This window comes from Gadus chalcogrammus, chromosome 5, assembly GCF_026213295.1.
Source record: "Gadus chalcogrammus isolate NIFS_2021 chromosome 5, NIFS_Gcha_1.0, whole genome shotgun sequence".
Classification (NCBI taxonomy): domain Eukaryota; kingdom Metazoa; phylum Chordata; class Actinopteri; order Gadiformes; family Gadidae; genus Gadus; species Gadus chalcogrammus.
The window spans coordinates 16,566,816-16,588,449 of NC_079416.1; the positions used below are offsets into that span (position 1 = coordinate 16,566,816).

The following is a 21,634-nucleotide window of genomic DNA, read 5'->3' on the forward strand; positions in this document are numbered from 1 at the left end:
CTCGTTAGTCTCAGCGTGTGTGTGTGTGTGTGTGTGTGTGTGTGTGTGTGTGTGTGAGAGATTTTAATCACAGAGCGCTTCTCTCCTTAATAATTCTCAAACTGCCGACTATGGCTAAAACAGTAAATCGAACACATTTCAATGCAGCCATAAGAAAATGGTAAGAAATCCCCCCCAACATCATGTGTACGTGTGTGTGAGCTTGGAGCAGTGCTCCCATAGGGAGAGATTAGGGCTGTTCTTGTGGGACTCTGCCAGCCCATTGATGTTCCTTCAGGCTGCCTTGACCATACAGCAGCAGGAACTTGTCCCAGGTCACAGCTCTTTTTATGCCTGTCAATGACAGAGGTCACTGGTCCCGTGTGACCTGCTGCTTAAAGCCTGTGCCTTGTTGGCTACACTGTTGAATATGCCGTTTTTTTGCATTTATCAGACATGCCTATGTCTACCTCGATGTATCAACATGATGAAGGGAAAGCTCTGATTTAAAAGTACTCGACACGGAGAATCATCTCACAAAGTAATCTTGTGCTTGTTGTGCTTTCTTCTTATCACAATGATCACGTGTTGCTTTTAAGAATACCCTTGTGACCTTGTGTGTTATGTAACAGTCGATGGAATGAACGTCAGTACGTTGTAGTTGGCCACAAGGCTGTCTGCCGCGCTGCATTAACTTACTATCTGTCACTTAACTATTCAACTTAGCTGTTACTTATCGTCAGTGCGCAAACAGGTTTTTATCGCTCTTTATTTTATGCCGGGTTGCGTTCTCAAATTCGTGCTAGTGTCTCCAGCCGTCACCTTTTCAACCCCAACACATGAACCGTGTCTGATCTCAATCTCACCTCTGTTACAATGGCAAGACTTTACACCTTTCACACCCCCCGCCACCGCCCAGCCTAACTGATCTGGTTTTCAGTCCTATGATGGAAATCTGCCGTGATTCTTGATGTTGTGGTGATACCATCTCTCTCTACAGATGGCTGCACTGTGTGAAGCCAAATGCCCAGAAGCCATTTATACAGTAGATCTAATTTTAGGACAATGCAGTAGAGCAGTTGTCCCCTGTGTCATGGCTTGTCAATGCTAACCTTCACCCTATATTTGCAGATATATGTGTGGGGAGATGAGATAGAGCGAGGTAGAGGACGGCTTAACAGTATTAAAGAGAGAGAGAGGGAGGGAGATGTTGAAATGGGTCAAGAGAGAGGACAGAAAAGCCAGCTGAGATCCCTGCTTAAGCTGCACTGTGTGTTGTGTCACTGTTTCTTTGTTGTGTGTCTAAACACGCTCCCCGCTGTTGTGCTGTCACTCTGCCGGCGACTAACATGAGTTGCCCTGGCAACAGCTTGACAAGCTCACCAGGACAGACGAAATTTCTTTGAGACATGTATAACCCCAAAGAGCATGGAACATTGCATTTCCCGGCCTTACATTGGTTTAGCGAAATAACTAAAGTGTGACGCGGGTTATGACAACGCCCCTCACACTTATGCCGCTTTTCCACCGCCAGTACCAGCTCAACATGCCACGACTTAGCGCGGCACGACTTGGTTTGGTTCCAAGCACTTCGTGTTTCCATCTAAAAAAGTACCGCTTCAACGTGGGCGGGTCGCATAGGACGCGACACCTAAACAGACAGGGCTACACTGCCTACACACAGGGTCGTCTCCACCTCTGTCACGGTCCACGGCGTGTTCTTGCGTGCTGATCCTGCGGTGTTCAATAATCAATCACTATTGTTGACTGAACACTGATGCTATTATTTAAAGATGCCGGTTTAGTTCTGAAAATGGAATCCCCGTCTGAAATCGCACCCCCTCTCCGCGTGTACGCGCTTTCACTTATTTTGTAAAGTGTAACATCGCTTTCTGTGGTAAGTTGCTCATATTGAGCAGTCCAGTGGCATCACTCTCTGGCCAATCAGTGGCCAGCAGCCTGTTTACGTCACACGAAAGGACCGGTTCAGCTCTCATGGAACCTCGACGGAGGTGAGACGAAAATAGTACCAGGTACCAGATTGTTGCAATGGAAACGCAAAAAAAGGCGGGTCGAGTTGAGCTGGTACTGTCAGTGGAAAAGCGGCATTACTCCTACTGATCCCAATGTGTCTATACTTTCTAAGGCCCTTTTTGAATTCTGTCAAGACTGCTCAGATTTCAATCCCATTTGTCTCCCTAACAATAACAAAATAAAAAGGTACACACTGTTCAATATGAACAATTGCCAAACATGGACATTTTGGCTGTTTTGTGGCCGTTGACCAAAAAGCAAGACTAGTATTGACTCTTAGCTCAGTGTTTTAAACTCAGTGTGACTCTGGGGTCTGGTTGAAAATCCCTCCGAGTTTTGATGTTGAGGTTGATTTCTCTGTGTGGGTCCTATTGGTATTGTCAGACAGCCATGAACCACACAGGGTGACACACATGGCTGTCACTCCTCTCCTCGGCTCCTTCATCGCCATCTCCTCCGCTTCGCTTCTCTCAATTGAAGATCCAGCCCCCCTGGCCCATCCATCCATCCGCCCCTCTCCTCCATAAACACCACGCTCTTCTAATGTAAACACCAGATACTCTGCTGACTACGAAAGGAGGGATGGAACGGAGCGATCTCTGGTGGTGAGGAGCTGGAGGGGGGAGGAGAGATGGAGAATGTGGAGGAGAGAGAGGGAGCGAAGGAGAGAATGTGCCAAAGAGGAAGCTACAGCAGGAGGGTCCAAGAAGGAAGAAAAAAGGAAAAGTTTCTTCTTAATGCCAGATAGAGTCTTTCCAACCGTGTCCTCGGTTCTGATTATAGTGCAAGCACATTACCATTTCCTTCACAAAATACACTTTTTCACTTGACTCCTCTGTAATTGAAGGATAGCTAGCGGCTCTTGTTGAGTTGTATTATGTGCATTCTTTTTCCGCTGTACACTGTCTTAGCCGTGGCACACGATGTAGAGCAGAGGGGAAGCGGCTGGGAAGAAGGCCGGCCATCCATGCCGGGAGTATGAAAAATAGGCAATTTTGACAACACTTGCAGATTAATCAAGCCTATTAGACCGCACGTAATTGCACTCACACCGAAAAAAACATTCACACACTTGCATACAAGGAACCAAGCCAACTGATTAATAAATGGCTAACGCACGCACGCACGCACAGAGAGAGAGAGAGATATATAACCTACACAACACGTGCGTGGATAGCGCCAGCCGTATCCTCTTTCACGTGCCCAAAGAGGTCATAAAAACATACTTTCCCCTCCTGCCACATCCCTCCCTCCCTTCATAATCTCAGCTGCCCCCCCATCCTCTATGTTGCCTGACACAATCACTACCCCACCGTCCATATTTTATGCAGCCAATTACTTAGGCCCATGTTTCATGTTGCTGCGGCATTACGTCATGCCGGACCGGAGCTGTATTTTTAGACCAGAGAGAGATGCCATTGGCCCCTTCCCTCCTTCCACTTGAGCCGATTAAATTACCAGCCTGTTATTGAAAGAACCCAAGGGAGGGCTACCAGATTTGCCCCCCAAGCCTTTCGTCCAATCATGTTGTTCGACCCTTGCCTGACGTCACAGTGATTCGGTAAGGGGGCGGCGGCGGCGGCGGCGGCCAATGAGCTCTGCCGGAAGGAGGGTCTTGAGCGGTCCTCTATGTAGTGAGTGATCTACGATTTTAAAGTGTATGTCCATCTATACTTCGGCCCTAACTACCAGTATCCGTACCTTGTGCACGTAGCTCAGTGCATGTGTAGGGGTAACCAGTGGTTACATAACCTCTTGTAGAACAGGAACTGTGGTCAAGACCTCAACTGCCCAATATTGGCAGCTGGCTTGCCCTGGCTAGCCCAGCGCTCGGACACCCAAAATTACTACGTCCTACGAGGGGAAAAACTGAGAATACAGACCAGAATACTCTTGGATCTATTTCCATTTTCCGCTCCCTCTCTTGTTCCCTCTCATTATTTTGGACTTCGGCTATGGCCTGGGATGTCTGGTGTCATTTGTAGAATGGCAGCAATGGAGTCATATTGAGCACAGCTGAGATATCGGAGCACAATGATGACAGCAACATCCCATGCTGCTTGCTAAAAGATTCCCACAACACACGTGTCCTCCCCTTCTGGCGTTGAAGAAAATTGAAAGCTTGGAATGGAAGACTCAAAGGTCTGAAAAGCAAACAGCTCAACAAACAACTGCCCCTCCCCATCACATTCACACCGTCCTGGGAGGGGTGGGCAGGGGACGGGGACAACAGGGACCAAAATGGCATTTGCATTAAAGATGCTGTCTTTAACTTTCGACCTTCTCCCTTGATTCCTGTGGCTATTCTCCTGGCGGTCTCTCGTACCTCAGCGAGGTGGGGTTTGGTTTGCTAACATCCTGCTGTTGTTTGCTCGTCCCTATTCCCCAGCATCCGTCATCATCTGCTTAATACACCGTAGCTCCATTCACCCCCTGCCCTTTTTTTTAGAAGAGAACACCAGTGTTGTCAGTGATGCATATGGATGCCACCGTTGTGTGCCTAGCTCACAAACAAGAGCACAATGACAGGACATGCACAGAAGGCTGCCAAGCTTTTGTGTTTCTATGGCACCCTGCGGTTTGACTGACTGGCAAGAGGTTAGGACAAGGTAACCCACAAGCCACTCCACCATCACATCATTAACACCACTGCCTCCTCCCCCTCCGTTACTCACACACACTAGGTTCAAGCTTAATACAATTAGCTCTGTGTCAAAGCAAAGGACAAATAGAAAGCTAACGTGTATTGATGTGTTGTCCTGTATGGATAGCTCGCCTAAGCAGATGAAATACAGCTGTCCTTGATGGCTCTAATGGCTTCATAGACCCTTGGGTAATCTGTACAAACTCTGTAATAAATAGATGGAAATATTATGGGTGAGGAAGCACTAAACTAATGAGAGATGGCCCCGGAATATTAAGCAGATGATTTTAAAATCAGGGTCATGAACCATGCTTTCTGACATTGGGAAGATATACCAGTAATGTGTGGCAATGAATCCAACCTGCTGATTTCTGACTAATGGGCATTAAGGTAATGAGCAGCTGAGACTCAACAATATGGCCGACATTTTCATTGTATTTGCATATATGTTTAATTCATCCCAATGCAATGTATGACCACATTGATTATCTCATATATTAGACACCAGAATTCTGCATCAGAAAGATGTTCAGCAATGTTTATTCTTGTGTCCACGTGTCCACGTGTTGTGTGTCAATGGGGTTCATCCAAAATAAACGTGGAAGTTAAAACCATTTGAATTAGAAGACCCCCCCCCACGATGAAATTACTCACTGAGAAACTGCAAGTAAAAGCTCAGAGTTAGGCAGGGAGGGAGGGAGGGAGAAAGCTAGAGATTGAATTGAGGAGGGGTAGCAAGAGGTGTGGACAGGCAGAGAGAGGAAACAGGATACTGCCTGGAAAAATGACTTCCCCCTTGGATGCTGATGACATCACAGCTGTAGGACGACGTACAAGAGTAAAACGCATGCTCTTATATTAGTTTCCCCTCAAAGATCACCACCAGGCATTAATCTTGGAAATATAATTTAATATAGGTCAAACCTGTCATTATGGACATTGCTTCATACATGCTATGTACTGTCTACTGCTTTGTACAAAATGTTCAGTCTAACTCTTTATCAGACCTAGACCATGAGCTAGAGGGCACGATTTGCATTCAATTATTTTAGCCAGGTGAATACATATTTTGAAATGCATTAGGATCGAGGGTCTTCAGATAATGGACCTAAGGGACACAATGGTTCCCTTACGAGAAGGGGAGTTTTACATTTTCTGCACGTCCCCCAGGCTTTGGGGGAATTCATTGATTATATTCCAGCACTTAAAACCTTCACCTAACGCCGACTCAGGATTAAGATCACGTTCATCCGTCAAACAGCTGCCTTGAGTTTCCTCAAATCCCTTCAGCTTTTTTTAAATTCCAATGAATTTCTTTCCCATGAAATGTCGCACATCATAAGCATCTCCATTGTGTGGATCCACCCCATGCAGCCAGGGGCCTGTGGACTGGGGTTTTGGGTGGCACGGTGGTGCTTTTTGAAGGGATCCCCCGTGACACAACAACAAAGAGGGGGAGGGATGAACCTGATATCCGTGTCTCACAAACGGCAGTCCCATTGAAACTTCTCATCACTATCCACCTACACATAGCCCCCAACCGAGGCACCCCAGGATCGCTCTGCACCCCTGCGGTGTCCCCACCTCTTCCAGCTCACCCCAAACATGAACATCCGCCCGGGAGGGACATATTTGGTGATGTCAGGTCCCTATAGTGTGAGACACATAGAGGGGTCTTCTCTTCTTACACTTACGCAATCGGACCCTTGGGCACCGCTCAGGCCTATCCCTTTGTCTGTAATCGTTTGCAGGGAATCAAAGGAATGTATCTGCACAAAGGGAAATATGATCAAAGAAAAGAAAACGATGAAACCCTTGTCGAGAATTCACCCTGACTATCTCCAGGTTGCAATTGAGCAGGGTGTGTTGTTGTGGGGGTGGTTTAGTCTAGGGTTTTGGGTGTTTAAGGTTCTGGGGATGTACCGCAATGTCTTCTGGTTTAAAAAACGCACTCCACCTGGAAGCACCATTGATCATGCCCAACATTCCCCAACCACTACACTATTGTATTGTTTATCTAACCTAAAAAAAAAGGTTAGATAAATCATCATACAAATCTGTTAAACGACTAAATTGTACTTAACTGCATGATGGCCTGGCAATCGATTAACCCTGTGATTTTTCCTTTGACGTACCTAGATGTGAAGAAGGACTGGTCGGACCACGCGCTTTGGTGGGAGAAGAAGAAGACCTGGCTGTTGAAAACCCACTGGACGCTGGACAAGTACGGCATCCAGGCGGACGCCAGGCTGCTCTTCACGCCGCAGCACAAGCTCCTGCGCCTGCAGCTGCCCAACATGAAGCACATGAAGGTCAAGGTCAACTTCTCCGACCGTGTCTTCAAGGCCGTCTCGGACATCTGCAAAACCTTCAGTAAGTGGTTACGCTTGTCTTTTTCCCCTAATAAGTTTCAGTGGACTGACAAGTGTTCGTGAGGTGGTTCATGAAATGGCCCCACACAAACCAAGATGATTTTTTTTATATTTGGTAGCGTAAAATTGGCATTTTTGTTTTGATCTTGCTTTCTCTGGGCTATTTATAGATTATCGCTGTCCATGTTTTGTATTCGCTCTCCACACAACCTACCTCACTCATCTTATTTTTATGTCTCAAGTGTCGTCTGCTGTATTCACCTCCCTTTGACCACCAATCCAATATAACTCGTGGAGACATTGAGGTGTCCTTGGTGTGTAAGCCCATTTGTGTAAGTGCTCTGATCTAGAGACGATCAATTCTTACTCACCACAACATAGCAAAGACACTCACATTTAATGTTGAAGTGGATGAGGGCAGGTAATAACATAAGCAAGCACTGAACTAAAGTGAAACCCCTTTACGTCACCTGTCTTATCCCTTGTCCCTCTTCTCCCGACGGCCTGTTTAGTACAGCGTGTCTGTATCAAAGTATTTAACTAACCTTAAGCAGCACCACCAAGGGGTCGTGGGCTGTCTGCTATTGATACTTTCCATCACTGGTCCAAATGGGTCCTGTCAGAGAGGTGAGAAAGGTTACTCACTGGAGCCCAGTGACCCTGTGACCTGGGAAGACCCACTTTTCCTAAATCTGCTCCGCCACCAGACCTCACGCATTGCCCTTACCCAATGAGTCATCGCCCCCGGGGGGAGACGCTGGTGTCCTCCTGGGCACCGATTGGTTATTTTGTCCGATGGTCTGAATTTAATCAAATCTCTGGATTCAGCCTGCTTTGACTCAGCTAAAGTGAGGGATGGTTTCAATGCGCAGTTTTCTTGGAAGCCTTCTTTTCTTGGAATGGATGTTTTTCTGGAGAGGCTCAGAGAAGGCCTGCTATGCAGTTATATGGAATGAATTAGCCTATAACAAAAATATGATTTTTGTTTAAGCCACGGATGGAACCAACAGCTCCACTTTTGGCTAGTCCTTGTCAGGAATGTATCTCTCTGCTTCTTTGGACTATTACATTTATTTTAGTCCATGGCAGTGGAGGACAAATTGCTTTTGGCTGACTTTCTGCATGCCTTGATTGTTGCAATATGAATTACAGTAGCTGTGTAGACCCATTTGTTTTCACTAGTACTTTCTTCACAACACCTTGTTGACCTCATCCAGTAGGACATTAATTAATGATGAGGGAGTCCACTATAACTTTTATCCCTATCTGTTATGATGGGTGTCTCAAGTGACTTACATTGTCTGTAGTGGAAGCATTTGATTTGGCTTATTATCATCAGGGTTCAGTCTAGTGCTGAAACGATTGGCCAGATTTTGTTTTTGTACAATTAAACACCAACCATTTGCTACTTTTAGCCTGACAAATAAATATTGGGATATAGCATCCGTTAGTTTTTATTGCTTGCAGATCCAATTGAGCTAGCAAAGATATTTATGGCCAAAATGATTCATCGACAATATAATGGATTAATGGAAAAAAATGGTTAATCGTTAGTGGCAGCCCTAGTTCAGCCAGACAGTTTCCTTTGTGGTTTCCGCTGGCTGTCTAAGAGCAGCACAGTATAGGGAGAGTCGAGAGGGACGAGAAGACAAAACCAGGTCTGTCCAAATGGCCTTTTCTCCAGACAAAGTGGGCGGATGGGAGAGGGGGATAAGCCTAAAATATAGTTTATTAGGATACGTTTTTTTCCCTTCGGCCTTCAGTGTAGCCTCCAGCCCCTGCTATTTCCCAAGTTTAATTCCAGATGATGATTGATTGTTGTGAGAATTCTTAGTCAATTGCAAACCATCTTATTATATTTTGGAAAAACAGGGAATGGGTTTATGCAGCAATTGATAACCAATCTATCTCCATTACACGTTTTCGACATTTCCCTAAATGGCAGGTACAGACCTTTTGGGGTAATGTTTACAAACCGCTTGATAGTGAAACAGAATGGTTTGAATGAATTATCATCGGTCAATTCTCCTCACATCGACGACAGCTGTGGCTAATCCCTCTTTGAAAGAGGCACAGTCCATTTGGGGATGTTTGCAAAGAGAAGACTATATTCTCACAGCATAGCAACATTTTCTTTAATGTTTTGAATCACCCCTGTCCACTCCAGATTTTTCTCAAGCTTTTCATTTAGTTGGCAGGTCAAACGCACAACGTATACATGCCGGACATAATTTTCTCACGGTTAAACATAAGATTAATGTCTTTTATGTTTTGTTTCCATGTCCCAAGTATTTATCTACTACAGTTGGTGTGCTACTAGTCCTAGACAATGTTTAACTTTAACAATTCTCCCTGTGGGAGATACAATGATATTCACAGGCTGTGTTTGCCCTCTGCTTGCCTTAAGTCAAACCACCATCCCTTCACGATGGTGTGATATCCCTAACTCCTCATGAGGAAAATACACTCATACCCAATGACTAACGCATGACTGCAGTGCTGGAGGCCTACGTTAGTATAATCGAATGACCCTTCCCCTTCCTTCCCTCCTTGTCGTATACTAGCTCCCCAACGAAGGACTCTGAGCTAACAAGCAAGTCATCATCGATGATGACAGTCATGAACTTTTCCTTATCTACCCTTACCCTATGTTGTATAATCATGCATTTGCCCTAGCATTCCCTCGTTCATGGTCTGATTCCCTCAAAGTTGGAGATGAAATGGACGTTGCAATGGAGGTCATGGTAATGTATGTTTAAGGTTTATGATGTAGAAGGTTTGACACATCTAGCTAGCGTGAGCGATATTCTTGGGGAAGGGGGGCACTCCATCCATCCTCCTTAATACAACCTTAAATAAGAGGGTTTTAGGGTTTTCTAGGGGCAAGGTGGATGTGGTCAATCTGATTTAAGGGCCATCCACCTTCAATGCCTCACTGCCCAAAGTGTCCCAGCCCCTGTTTTCATAACACTGAAGAAGTGTGCTACTGGCCTCAGCTGCACCTCCCTACATTTAAGAGGGTTAGCCTTTTGTGATTGGCCGTTTAACTGTATCGTCTGAAGCCTTTCACAGCTTGCCGGACAAGCAGTGCTTTTCCTTTGGCTGGTTTTAAAGAGTTAAATAAACATCTAAGTATTTCAGTTTTTGAGCTGAGGGTACAGTCTGTCTTTAAACTTGATGGTAGATTAGTCTGTTTGGACCTCAACAACGTACCCTACTCTTTATTCACATCCTCCTGGGGCGAAGGGTATAATTGACTCGTACTCAAAGGTCTAATTTGTATCCTGTAGTCTATTCAATCCACCAAGGAAACAAGGTATTGATTCATCCATCTCCCCAGGATATTAACTGATCGATCAGGTCGCAGCCCATAAAACAGCTCGTTCAAAGCACGAGTAACCAAGTCCTCAAGGCGACAGTCGATTGAGGCAGACATCTCCTATTCAACTCCTTTCTCCTTTCCCTCCATGTAGGGGTGTCTGCTCCTTCTCTCTTTTAGGCCACGTTTACTTTGCAGGCCGTGGCACTGTAAAATTAGAATATGACGACGTGTGTGATTGTTCTGCGGCTAACCTCGCTCACTCTGGTGAATCATCGCTTCCAAGGAGTGGATGCTATCGTAGAAGTCTCTCTCACTCTCTCTGGCTGCTTGTCTATCCCCCTGCTACCTGGCCGCAGGCCCATTCACCACCAGGGCTCACAGAAAGACGAGAGGAGACCGAGAAAGGCCCTGTTCTGACTGGGCGTCTGCTTATGTAAGTCACGCTAGCTCTAGTATCGAGGTCTTGAACTGTCTAGCACTGTCACTCCTGGCCACACCTGAACAGAGTCTGCTCAGTGTAGGAAAGCTGAGCGTACAGTAGCAGCCTGCCTGCACACTTGTTGGATTATCACCCTACATGTACAACAGACCCCCCCCCCCCCCCCATCCTCCTAAGTGTACATTTCAAATTGTGGCTTAGAGAAGGGGACAAATAGTAAAATTCGGGACAAATTGCTTTGACAGCAGTGATAATACTTCTAGGGGAGATTAGGTACTAGACTAGAAGAATCTTCCTCTCCTTCCGCTTGTGTGCTTCATCTGACCAGGGGTATTCCGATATGCAATTGTTATTCACCGAAAGCTTTCCGACTCTTAAAATCATTGCTGCAATAAAATATACCACATGCCAATATGATATTTGCTAGCCAGTTTCTCTAATTGATATAGATTGTTCATAATTGTTTTGGGATCTTTCATAATTAATAAAACCTCTTAAGATTGAGATAAAGAGAGAAGGTTACGATGCATAACAACAAACCCACTTCAGACAATTGAATACAACACACGTAGTCGTGCTACATTTCAAATCCTTCTTCAATGTCTGATTTTTTTTTTTGTCTTGTCACAATTTGTTCCTGCTCTGCAGACGGCCAGATAATTTTAATTCTCCTGGTGGTATTTGCTGTGAGGTCATCAGGAATAAATCATACGAGTGACTTGGTTTGTTTGACATCGTAGTAAAATGCCACATACCTCTGCTATATTTCACGAACACACACACACACACACACACACACACACACACACACACACACACACACACACACACACACACACACACACACACACACACACACGCGTTAGGCTGCACAGCTCAACCGGGCTAGAGCTAGGCAGCATGGCTGTATAAGGGCACAGGGATTGTGCCTTGCGGAACAGAAGAGAGCTGAGTGGGAGGGAGAGCGAGGGGGAGAGAAAAAGAGGGAACGAGAGAGTGGGAGGAGGAAGGAGAGCCAGCTCCCATCTGGTAGTCCTTAAAACCAGTGGAATGCTTTTGCTTTAGTAACACAAACTAAACACGTAATTCTCGCCAGGCCAATAGGTTCTCTCTCTCTCTCTTCTTCCTTTCTGTCCTTTTCTCTTTCCACATCTCTTTCTTTCTTTCCTTCTTTCTTCTCCCCCCATCACCCTATGGTCTCAACTCTTTATGTTACACAAGATGCGCTCCCATGGCATCGTAAATGGGCATGAGGCAACGCACCAACCAAAAAGTCCCAGGAAGGCTGCTGCTGCAATCTACCACAGATGAAGCAAACTGCGTTGTAATGAGATATATACTTTGGCCTCTTCTATCGCTCAGCCTTCCCTGGGTTTCTCCACCAGTTGGGTCCCAGTGCAGACCATATGAGGCATACGATACGTGTGCTGCTCCTTCCAGGCTTCCTGGCTCGCAGCGGCCTCCCCTCCCTCCGGAGCCCTCCTACGGCGTCATGGCCGCCACTGAGTGATGGTTCCCTGGCCTCCCTCGCCGATCCTGGGGGCGGTGGAGGGGGAGAGGAGGGAAGGCGATGGGGAGGTCCAGGATTGGGGGGCCCGACTCTTACTCTGTTGAAGTCATCAGACCAAATCTGGACTATGTATCTTAAACGTTTTGAGTTGCACGCACGGGTACATAGGAATGCACTCACACACGTACATAAACATCAACATATTTCTTAGCATGCATACACAGTGTGAGTTGCAATCTGATTTGTTTACTTGGTTTTTAGCATCCTGGCTATCTGAATGTTAGCAGTGTTGAGATAATGGAACTCCTGATGTCACTAGCGCCATTAGTCATTAGGTGTGTGTGTGTGTGTGTGTGTGTGTGTGTGTGTGTGTGTGTGTGAGTGAGGCTTCAATGTGCTGACAGACGGGAAGAGCTAGAGACATACGGATGGAGGAAGAGAGTAGACGAGAGAGGGATGGACTGACACTGAGGCCCTGTCCTCCCAGTCTAGGCTGGGGATTACTGCTCCATGAAGATTTGTAGGGGTCCTGAGAAAAAGAGATCTGCAATCTTTTTTCCACCCGTCTCCTGAATGCAGCTGTGTATTGTTACCCTTCACCTGCATCGTCTCCTCTCTGTTCTTCTTCTTCCATGGTTCTCCCCCCCCCCCCCCCCCCCCCAGATTAGTTTACGTAATTTGTCCCCTGTTGCACTCTCCGCCTGGCCTCCCATCCTGTGGGCCATTCCAGGCAGTCAGGTTGCAGCGTGCGTAAATCAGGTCTCCTGTGACAACGGGGACACAAGATCTGTGCGTCCTCCTGGCCTATCATCTGAGCTCCCCCAACCGCAGCTGGTTGCTGGGCAGGCTTGTGTTTTCATGTGACATCAACTCTGGCATAAACATATGATACTCGACCTCACCTCTTTTCTCCTCTCTCCCCCCCCCCCCCCCCCCCCCCCCCCCCCAAAAGATATCCGGCACCCAGAGGAGTTGTCTCTTCTGCGTAAACCCCGCGATCCGAAGAAGAAGAAGAAAAAGCTGGAGGAGGCAGATGAGGAGGCCCTAGAGCTGGAGGGTCCCATGCTGACGCCTGGATCAGGTGAGCCCCACGGTGGGGGGGTGGCCAGGTGGGGGCGGGAGTACTCACGCGGATCATGCCTCCATGAGCCATGTCTTGAGGGGACTCTACAAATGTGGGCCCGTGGAGGTTCGGTCAAGCACCTCTGGCGAATGTCGGGAATGACACACCCGGGATGTTTTTTTAAAGATGCTCTTAACCAAACACATTTTAAAGTAAATGGAGACGGTTCACTGCAATCAGAGAGTGATGCATTCTGGTTGATGAACCGAGTTACCCTGAAATTCCTTACCACAAGAAGCATTTTATATTAAATAGACATTTCAAAACGGTATCATTCAAATATTAAAACAGGGGATTTAAAGAACATAACGAGGCCTTCCATTATAGGTCAGTAATGCGGGGAGATGGGATGGAAGGGGGAAAAGCTTGCAAATTGTATACAGACGGGACAAACCTTCAGAAATGCATTGCACACACAGGCAGTAAAGACCCTGAAATTAGTATTGCGGCGCCGGTGTGAGTGCACTCATTGGAGACACAGCCCATTGAAGTTCCCATTAAGGCGTGAGTGTGTGTACTTCAAAAGGATCAGAACATAAAAACAGTGTTTATACATTATGAAGATTTTTGATGAGATTGCACCGCAGTAATCTTCAAGAGTACTCTTCAAGAGTCACTTCAAGCTGTTATTAGTAGTAGGTAGGGCTTTTTGATATGTTTTGCCCTTGACATATACATTGATTTACAACACGGCCTTGCTGGTTTTGATTGGTCGATTACAGCCTTCAGCAATCTATTTCCAACGGTTATTTTAGCGGAAGAAAAAAAGAAAATTAAATAAAAAGATAAACTAAAGTACATTGTTCAATGTATTGATGCATTAAGCACGGCAAAAATGTTTGAAAAACACTGACAGCGGTTGTGATATTCTCTCTGCTTTATTTCTGAAGCGTAAACATCCACTTTTAGGAGCAGGTTGAAATAGCAGGTTCCCTCGTATTGTTTTCCTCTGCGGTGAGGCAGCCAGCAGGATAAATACAGATCGCAGCAGTGTTTGCAGTGACCAAATAAGAACGTGTGAGTTGGGGGCCAGCGTGGGACCTTAGGCACCCAGCTCCCGGCTCCTTAGCGGTGCCGACCAGGAATGGTTTGAATTCCACACATAGTTGGTCACGCTGCCGTTTCCAAACCCAAAACTCAGGGCTGCAAAATGGCAGGATACTCCCTCAACCCTCCCCCGTCCGTCCGTCCGTCCTTCCTTCCTTCCCACCCTCTCCCCTCCCTTGCCTCCTCTCTCCTTCCCCTGACGATGGGAACCTTGGACATACAAGCGGGCGATGGCGAATGTAGCCAAATGGTGGTCTCGAGGTTAGTGCCAGCCGCTCGCGCTCACGCCACAGAGCAGCAGTGAATGGCACCCATTGTGTCCGGGTTTGGGGAACCTCTGCTCCCCTCTCGGTCGGCTCTGCCCTGTCCTTTCCTGTCGCGGACCACCGTCGATTTCACCCTATATCGGAACCCCCCCCTGAAAAAGATTTTTTTCCCATGTATAATTACACGGAAGAAACGAGGGTCAGGAAGGAAGCTTGAATTATGTTTTGTTTACGGACGCTCGACGCACTCTCCCCACCTTACATTCTTTTCATTCTAATTTTGAATCTATCGCTCCAGTCACTCACCAAAATCACTCCCTTCCTTTCAAAATAATACGCTCTGTCTGCTGACTGCACTGCTAGAAGAAGGATGGGAGGACACAAGCTATCAAAAGGAATGTGCAGAATCTGTTTACTGTACACTGCCGTTCCAGTTTCTTTCTTTTTTCACACACACACACACACACACACACACACACACACACGGAAACGCACACACACATACGTGACCCGTGCATACACTTCCTGCTCTGGCCCTATCAGATCACATGCTACAGAAGCCGTGTGTATTTAACGGGCAGATTATGGGGAGTTATTTTGTGGTGTTTTGGGAAAGGCCCTGGCCTTCTTGCCCCCCCGCGACTTATCGTAGCCCCCCCCGGGACTTATCCCAGATCCCCGGGTCTTCTGATGGGAATCACAAGGGCAAGCGGGGCTCCGCAGGGATGCAGCAATGTCGTTCACACACAGGAAGTCCAGTAGAACCATAGGCCTCTCCCTTTACACATCAAATCATTTTGTTGTCAGTATTAATTAAAAATTTGGCATGTTCAAAGCCTTCCTTCACTTAGCTTTCCTACTTAAAATGCCCCCAACTCTCCTTTTTGTAAAGTGTGTGATTACTTTGGGAAAGCCATGTTTCTAATCCACCCCCAGCTGTCCCTGTGAGTCAGAACAAGGGGCCCAGCTCATGGTCACGATAGAGGCTCATTGGGTCCCACTGGGGCCGATTGCGTCTCCTCTTACCATTTTCACACACACGCAGACACACACACAAACACAAACACGCACGGGCACGCACACACACACAGTGATGACATTCCTTGGATGGCCAGCAACATATTTGACATCCGCGCGGCGGTATGTATGTGTAAATGCCGGTGGACATCGAACCGACGCCCTCCTCACTGCTGCCTGAGATTCATCATCTGTCACATTGCGTTGGATGACCAGGGATGGGTGACCGAAAATGTCAGATGTGCCGATGGGTGTTTTGCCTGCAATTCGGGGGAAACTGAGTCATATGCCCTTTTAAAAATTAAAGCACCAAACATCTCTTTATCTTCGTATTCCTCTTTATATTTCCAAGTATTCCTGTTCTTCCCTCCTCTCGCTCTCTTTTTCCTATGAGCGTTTCCAGTTAACTGTTAATTCTATCCTCTGGCCTTGATTTGTTTTTGTTCTTTCCTCCTACTTTCCTTCATTTGTCTCTTTTGTCCTTCTTTTTTTCCTATCCCCTGTATTCTTTTCCTTTCTGTCCTAGCCTCTGAGATAATATTCATCGGACCTGTCAAAGGTAAGCTTTCCCCTTTCCCTGTCCTTGACTACTCTCTTCATAGAGGGGGTGTTTTTTTACATCCAGGCCTTGTATCAAAGGGTGGTCCCATCCCTCTCTAGCTATCTTCCCTCTCAATGTCTCCTGAGTCTGGAGTCGAGGTTATACAGGGCTTCCTTTCCTGCTCTCTCCCCTATCCTCCGGACTCCACTCTCCCTGTGGATACTTGGGATTCCTCAGGAGTGCACAGGCGGACATGGGAGTACTCTCTCCCACTAGCGTTCTCCCTGACCTCTTGAACCCTGCAGCGGGGACCCAGCCCCTAGACAACAACCACCTCCTTGGCTGAGGATGAGTCTCCACAGCCTGCAACTCGTTCACATGACCCCGGCCACCCACCCACAAACACACCAACCCCCACTCATTTCCTGTTTTCGGGAGGGATTTGGTGTTGTGCCGCTACATTATAGCTTCTCTCCCCGGGTCCCCGCAGAGAGTGGGAGAGCGTGACTGTGACAGGAGAAGAGGCCGAACACAGGAAATGCAACCTTTTTTTGCTTTCGCCGGAGAACAAATATTATGAATCCCTGGTTATGTATGCAAACACCACTAGTAGAACAAAAAATATTAGGACTAATTAAATAGTCCATATTAAGCTTTATTTATTTGTATACCATTCTGATATCATATTTCATTTGAAATGTTTTTTTTTTTTTTTTTGTGAACATTGCTATTAATTTCCGCCAACATCCTGTGAATCTCTCTCCCCCCCCCCCCCCCCCCCCCCCCCCCCCCATGCCCCTTTACTGTCTGTGTGTGGCTGGATATGCTGTGTGTAGCAGTGCACCCATGCCCTCCTGCAGAGTGTGTTGGACTGTGTCTCAGTGGGTGGCCCATCATTGGGTTCATTTGACTGCATGCTGAAAAATAAACCTTAGTCCAGCCAACAGCTGAAGGGCCTTATTTAAACCACTTATCCGCATATGAGCTAGCTGGTCTTCGTGGTGTGTGTGTGTGTGTGTGTGTGTGTGTGTGTGTGTGTGTGTGTGTGTGTGTGTGTGTGTGTGTGTGTGTGTGTGTGTGTGTGTGTGTGTGTGTGTGTGTGTGTGTGTGTGTGTGTGTGTGTGGTAAAGATGGTTTTGTTTGCAGAAGCCTGTTTTGATATTATTATTTCAAATGTGTCAATGTGCATTGCTTTTGTACTGATATTTGCTTTGGAAGATGTTTCACACTGGAGGACATGGATGTGAGGTGTGTACTTAAGCAGGCCTGTATTTTACTACAAGGTGTGATTTTGATTCGCAAATACAAGCCAACCGGTCGACTCATCTAGCCGCTATACATTTGGTTAAACATACACATGTGGATGTCACTATCGGGTCGGTAATAAAGGTTAATCAACATCGCACATGGGGATAAAATAAGTGCCCTTTAATGCAGTTAGCGCATTTGTGCTTGTGTGCAAACAGCAACAACTGAATGACGTGTGTGTGCCTGTATGTGCGTGTGCTTTGTTCTCAGGAAGCATCTACTCCAGCCCGGGTCTCTACAGCAAGACCATGACCCCCACTTATGACTCTCGGGATGGCAGTCCCCTGTCCCCCACCACCGCCTGGTTCGGCGACAGCCCCCTGTCCGAGGGGAACCCCAGCATCCTGGCCGTCAGCCAGCCCATCTCCTCCCCGGACATCCTGGTGAAGCTCTACAAGCCCCAGTCCCTCCTAGACAAGGCCAAGATCAACCAGGGGTGAGCAGCTGTTCTCAGGACCTCTTCAGTAGCAGGGTGGCAGCGATCCTTATTTAGCTCTGTAGCTACTGTGTTGTGCAAGCTAGTGTTGCAGGAGTGAACGGCCAAGTATTTCCTATTGGCTGGAGGAAGATGGTAACAGCCTGTGTTTCGTGTCCAGCTGGCTGGACTCCTCCAGGTCTCTGATGGAGCAGGACGTGAAGGAGAACGAGGTGCTGCTTCTCCGGTTTAAATACCACAGCTTCTTTGACCTAAACCCCAAGGTAACAATACCCTCTAGGTGTGTGTGTGGGGGTGTGTGTGGGGGTGTGAAGGAGACGCAGCGCCTCTGCTAAATTACAACATTGTTTGCGTACGTTCATGTCGGTGTCAGTGTACTGACATTACACAAAGTGGTTATCAGACAAACAATATGGACATGTATCGAAAGCAAAGCATAACACAGCAAATTGCACACAGAAGAATTACTCAATCCCCAACCCCCACAATAAAACATTGGATAACTTATTGACCTTTCTTTCTAGAAGAGGATTGAACAAATATTCAGGGTCACCCCTCGGGGTTGTGTTATACTTTAAGGCTGTGTCCTTGAACTACACACCTTCATGTTTCCCTCCCTGCAGTATGATGCCATCCGGGTCAACCAGCTCTATGAACAGGCCAAGTGGGCCATCCTGATAGAGGAAATTGAGTGCACCGAGGAGGAAATGATGATGTTTGCTGCCCTGCAGGTAAGGAAACCTGTGTTTTCTTTTTTTTAAGGTTTGTGTGTATTTTGGGCTGTTTTCTTTGGGTTTACTTGTGGGTCATGAATGTCTGCTGCTAGAGTCTGAGTTACTCTGGTTTACTATTCCTTAGTCAGGCGGCGCAGTTTGAAACGCTGCAGTCCTAGTTTTGTATTCTATTATTTTCTGATTTGGGCTGCTTGCCTTCTGGACCGCATCATAATGAAGTGGTTGGGCTAGTAGCCCAGGCTTATAGCTTCCTGTTCTGCTGCATTAGCACTTGGCCATTGAACATGGTTACAAAAGGTGCTAACAGAGGTCAAGAAAATGCATTATAAAACTGCATTCATTGATGGAAGTGGATTTCTTTGAAAACTCTTTTCGGATGGTTCTCGTCCTAGCATCAGTTTTCCTGAGTTCAACGCAGACCTAGCTCGCTAGCTCAGTAGCTGCATGACTCGGAGCACACTGCATATACTGAAATGTATAGCTGGGCGATAAATCTTATTTTTTTTATCATAATTTGAATTGATGGCTTAGGACGATGTTTATAAAAAGGATGTTAAACATCACCCGATTTTAATCTGGTATTTACGCTGGCGCCAACACTTCCCCTTCTAGGAGGTCCCGTAGCTCATAGTAACACCCATTCCTCTTCAGAAAAAGTAAAATATCAACATGAAACTAGTGAGGATTTCATTGCCCAAAAAGGCACCGTCTCCTCAGTCCTATGGAAGGGGTTCGGGAACGCAAACGCCTTCTTTCTGTTTGCACTCTATTAATCCCAATAAGGATACTAGTTTATTTGTAATTTTTATTTTTTTAAAGATGTTAGTAGTTTATAGTCTGTTTTTAAGAGAAAAAAATCGATTAAAATCGATAATCCGTTTTGGTTTGAAAAAATCTGAGATTTAATTTGCAGGCCAGATCGCCCAGCCCTACTGCCATGCATAGTGAATCGTTCTGTCGCTTCGTGGGGTCCTATAAAGCCATTCTATACGTTGATGCGCTGCCAAACCTAAGCCACTGGTCCCGCGGCATGTTGCCTTAGCAACTTATACAGCTGCTAAAAAAATAAGTAGACTATGCTAAACTCATGCTTAACATTTGTTGCTAAGATATGGCCACAGCTTCAGTCAGCTTCAGTCAGACCGGCACTTTTCAACCTCCTATGTGGAAGTTATGTGACGGAAGAGGAGAAGGAGGAAGGCGTTTCTGTTTTGATGTATTGGGAGTTAGGGTTTGGGGGGTCGGGTAGGCTGGGGTTAAGCCCTCCCCCGTCCCCCTCTGGCTTGCCCTCTTAGTCTGGGGGTTGCTGGCCCTGCTATTTCTAACCCTCGTAAAGCCCTGGGGCCAGGACCGGGGGACGCCACCTTGTCCTCACCCCTGGAGTAATTATAGAGCATCTTTAGTCCTCAGGAAGACACGCAGCGCCAGACCAGGCCCGGACCACCCATCCACGCAACCAACCACACCCCCCTTCAAGGTTGCTAGGGACCGGCTCGCATTCATCGTCATTCCTATTTCCAAGTTTCACTTCATGTCTCGTCAGAGAGGCACGGCTAATATTACACTTGACTTGCTTCCTGTTACGTGCCGCGTGGGCATTTTTTTTTCATTTCATGGCAACTCAGCCGAGATAACATTTCACGTGGTTCTGTTAGGGCTAGGCGGGGTTTGAGATTTAGGTGTCGCTGAGGAAGAATGGATACCCTGGTCTAAAATAAGACAGATTGTGCTCATCCAGTAGCCGGCCAGCTAGGATTACCAGGCTGTCACCTGGACGTGTCAATTTAGCAGCTTGGCACTAGGCTGGCCAACATGTCTCGAAGAGCAGTCTGTTGTGTATCCTGAGCACTGGTCAAAAAGGTGTGTGTGTGTGTGTGTGTGTGTGTGTGTGTGTGTGTGTGTGTGTGTGTGTGTGTGTGTGTGTGTGTGTGTGTGTGTGTGTGTGTGTGTGTGTGTGTGTGTGTGATATTCATCTTAAAATCAGTTCACTGACTTTGATTTCTGCTTTGTGAGCACATACAAACGTTCACAAAAAGAAAGTTTAACAGTTAGGGTAGGAGTGAGACGTAGAGAAACATTCAATGGAACCCCCTTTGTCCCTGATCCTGTAACCTTAGAGGGCTCTTGCAACACATTTCTCCCTCTTACAGTGTGGTGAGGTAATTCGAAGCACAGTAGGTTAGGTTGGAAGAGAGAGAAAGGTTTGGCCAGAGGAAGCTTTTGGAACCTAAATTGTTCTCTTTTCTTTCTTAATTCTTCACTCTCAATCTCTTTCCCTCTCTCTCTCTCCCCCCCCCCTCCCACAACAGCTGTTAACCCATATATTAACAGGGGGGTCTAGGGTTGGCAGTACAGGATTTACATTATAAATACCATTTGTCAACAAGTTGTATTCAGTGTCACTCATGACTCATGGCCGGGGGGGAAGCAACAGTTGTGGTTTCGATGCAATGTTCTCCGCCGGTGACTTTGTCCTTCCATTGTTACAAACAACAACACCGAGATTGTGCTGATGCCCCCCCGTTGTCACGCGTGTGAGGAGAAAAAGCTGATATATCATGTGACCGTTTTAATATGGGCTGAAAATGCTCAACGAATCCCTCCTCTCCCCTGTTTTTGTACAACGCGGTCGGAAGTGTTGCCTAATGTGGTTTTACGTTGCGTAATAATTTTGCCCAAATTAATTCCATTAAAACCACTTAAGTATTTACCACAGGCCTCTCGAGTACAAAAAAAAGCTAAGGGCTATGCACAAGCAACCTGGCATGGCAGGAAGTTTATAAGAAATGTTGTGTGTTGACCAAGGCAGGGCACCAATAGCCAATGTAAGGAGAGTTTCTTTGCTTGGAGCTTTCTTTGACC

General features: G+C 46.6%; 1 protein-coding gene across 4 annotated transcripts in view; it reads left to right on the forward strand.

Moving 5' to 3' along the window:
* Positions 1-21,634, forward strand: part of fermt2 (FERM domain containing kindlin 2) — a 33,122-nt gene that overhangs the window by 2,980 nt on the left and 8,508 nt on the right. For 2 of the 4 annotated variants that reach the window (XM_056590482.1, XM_056590483.1), the window contains exons 3-8: positions 6,797-7,030; positions 13,253-13,381; positions 16,280-16,312; positions 17,813-18,038; positions 18,199-18,301; positions 18,662-18,769. In XM_056590482.1, the coding sequence (XP_056446457.1) occupies positions 6,797-7,030; positions 13,253-13,381; positions 16,280-16,312; positions 17,813-18,038; positions 18,199-18,301; positions 18,662-18,769 (833 nt within the window). The remainder of the gene's footprint in view (positions 1-6,796; positions 7,031-13,252; positions 13,382-16,279; positions 16,313-17,812; positions 18,039-18,198; positions 18,302-18,661; positions 18,770-21,634) is intronic. The other 2 variants (XM_056590484.1, XM_056590485.1) reach the window with 1 other exon arrangement.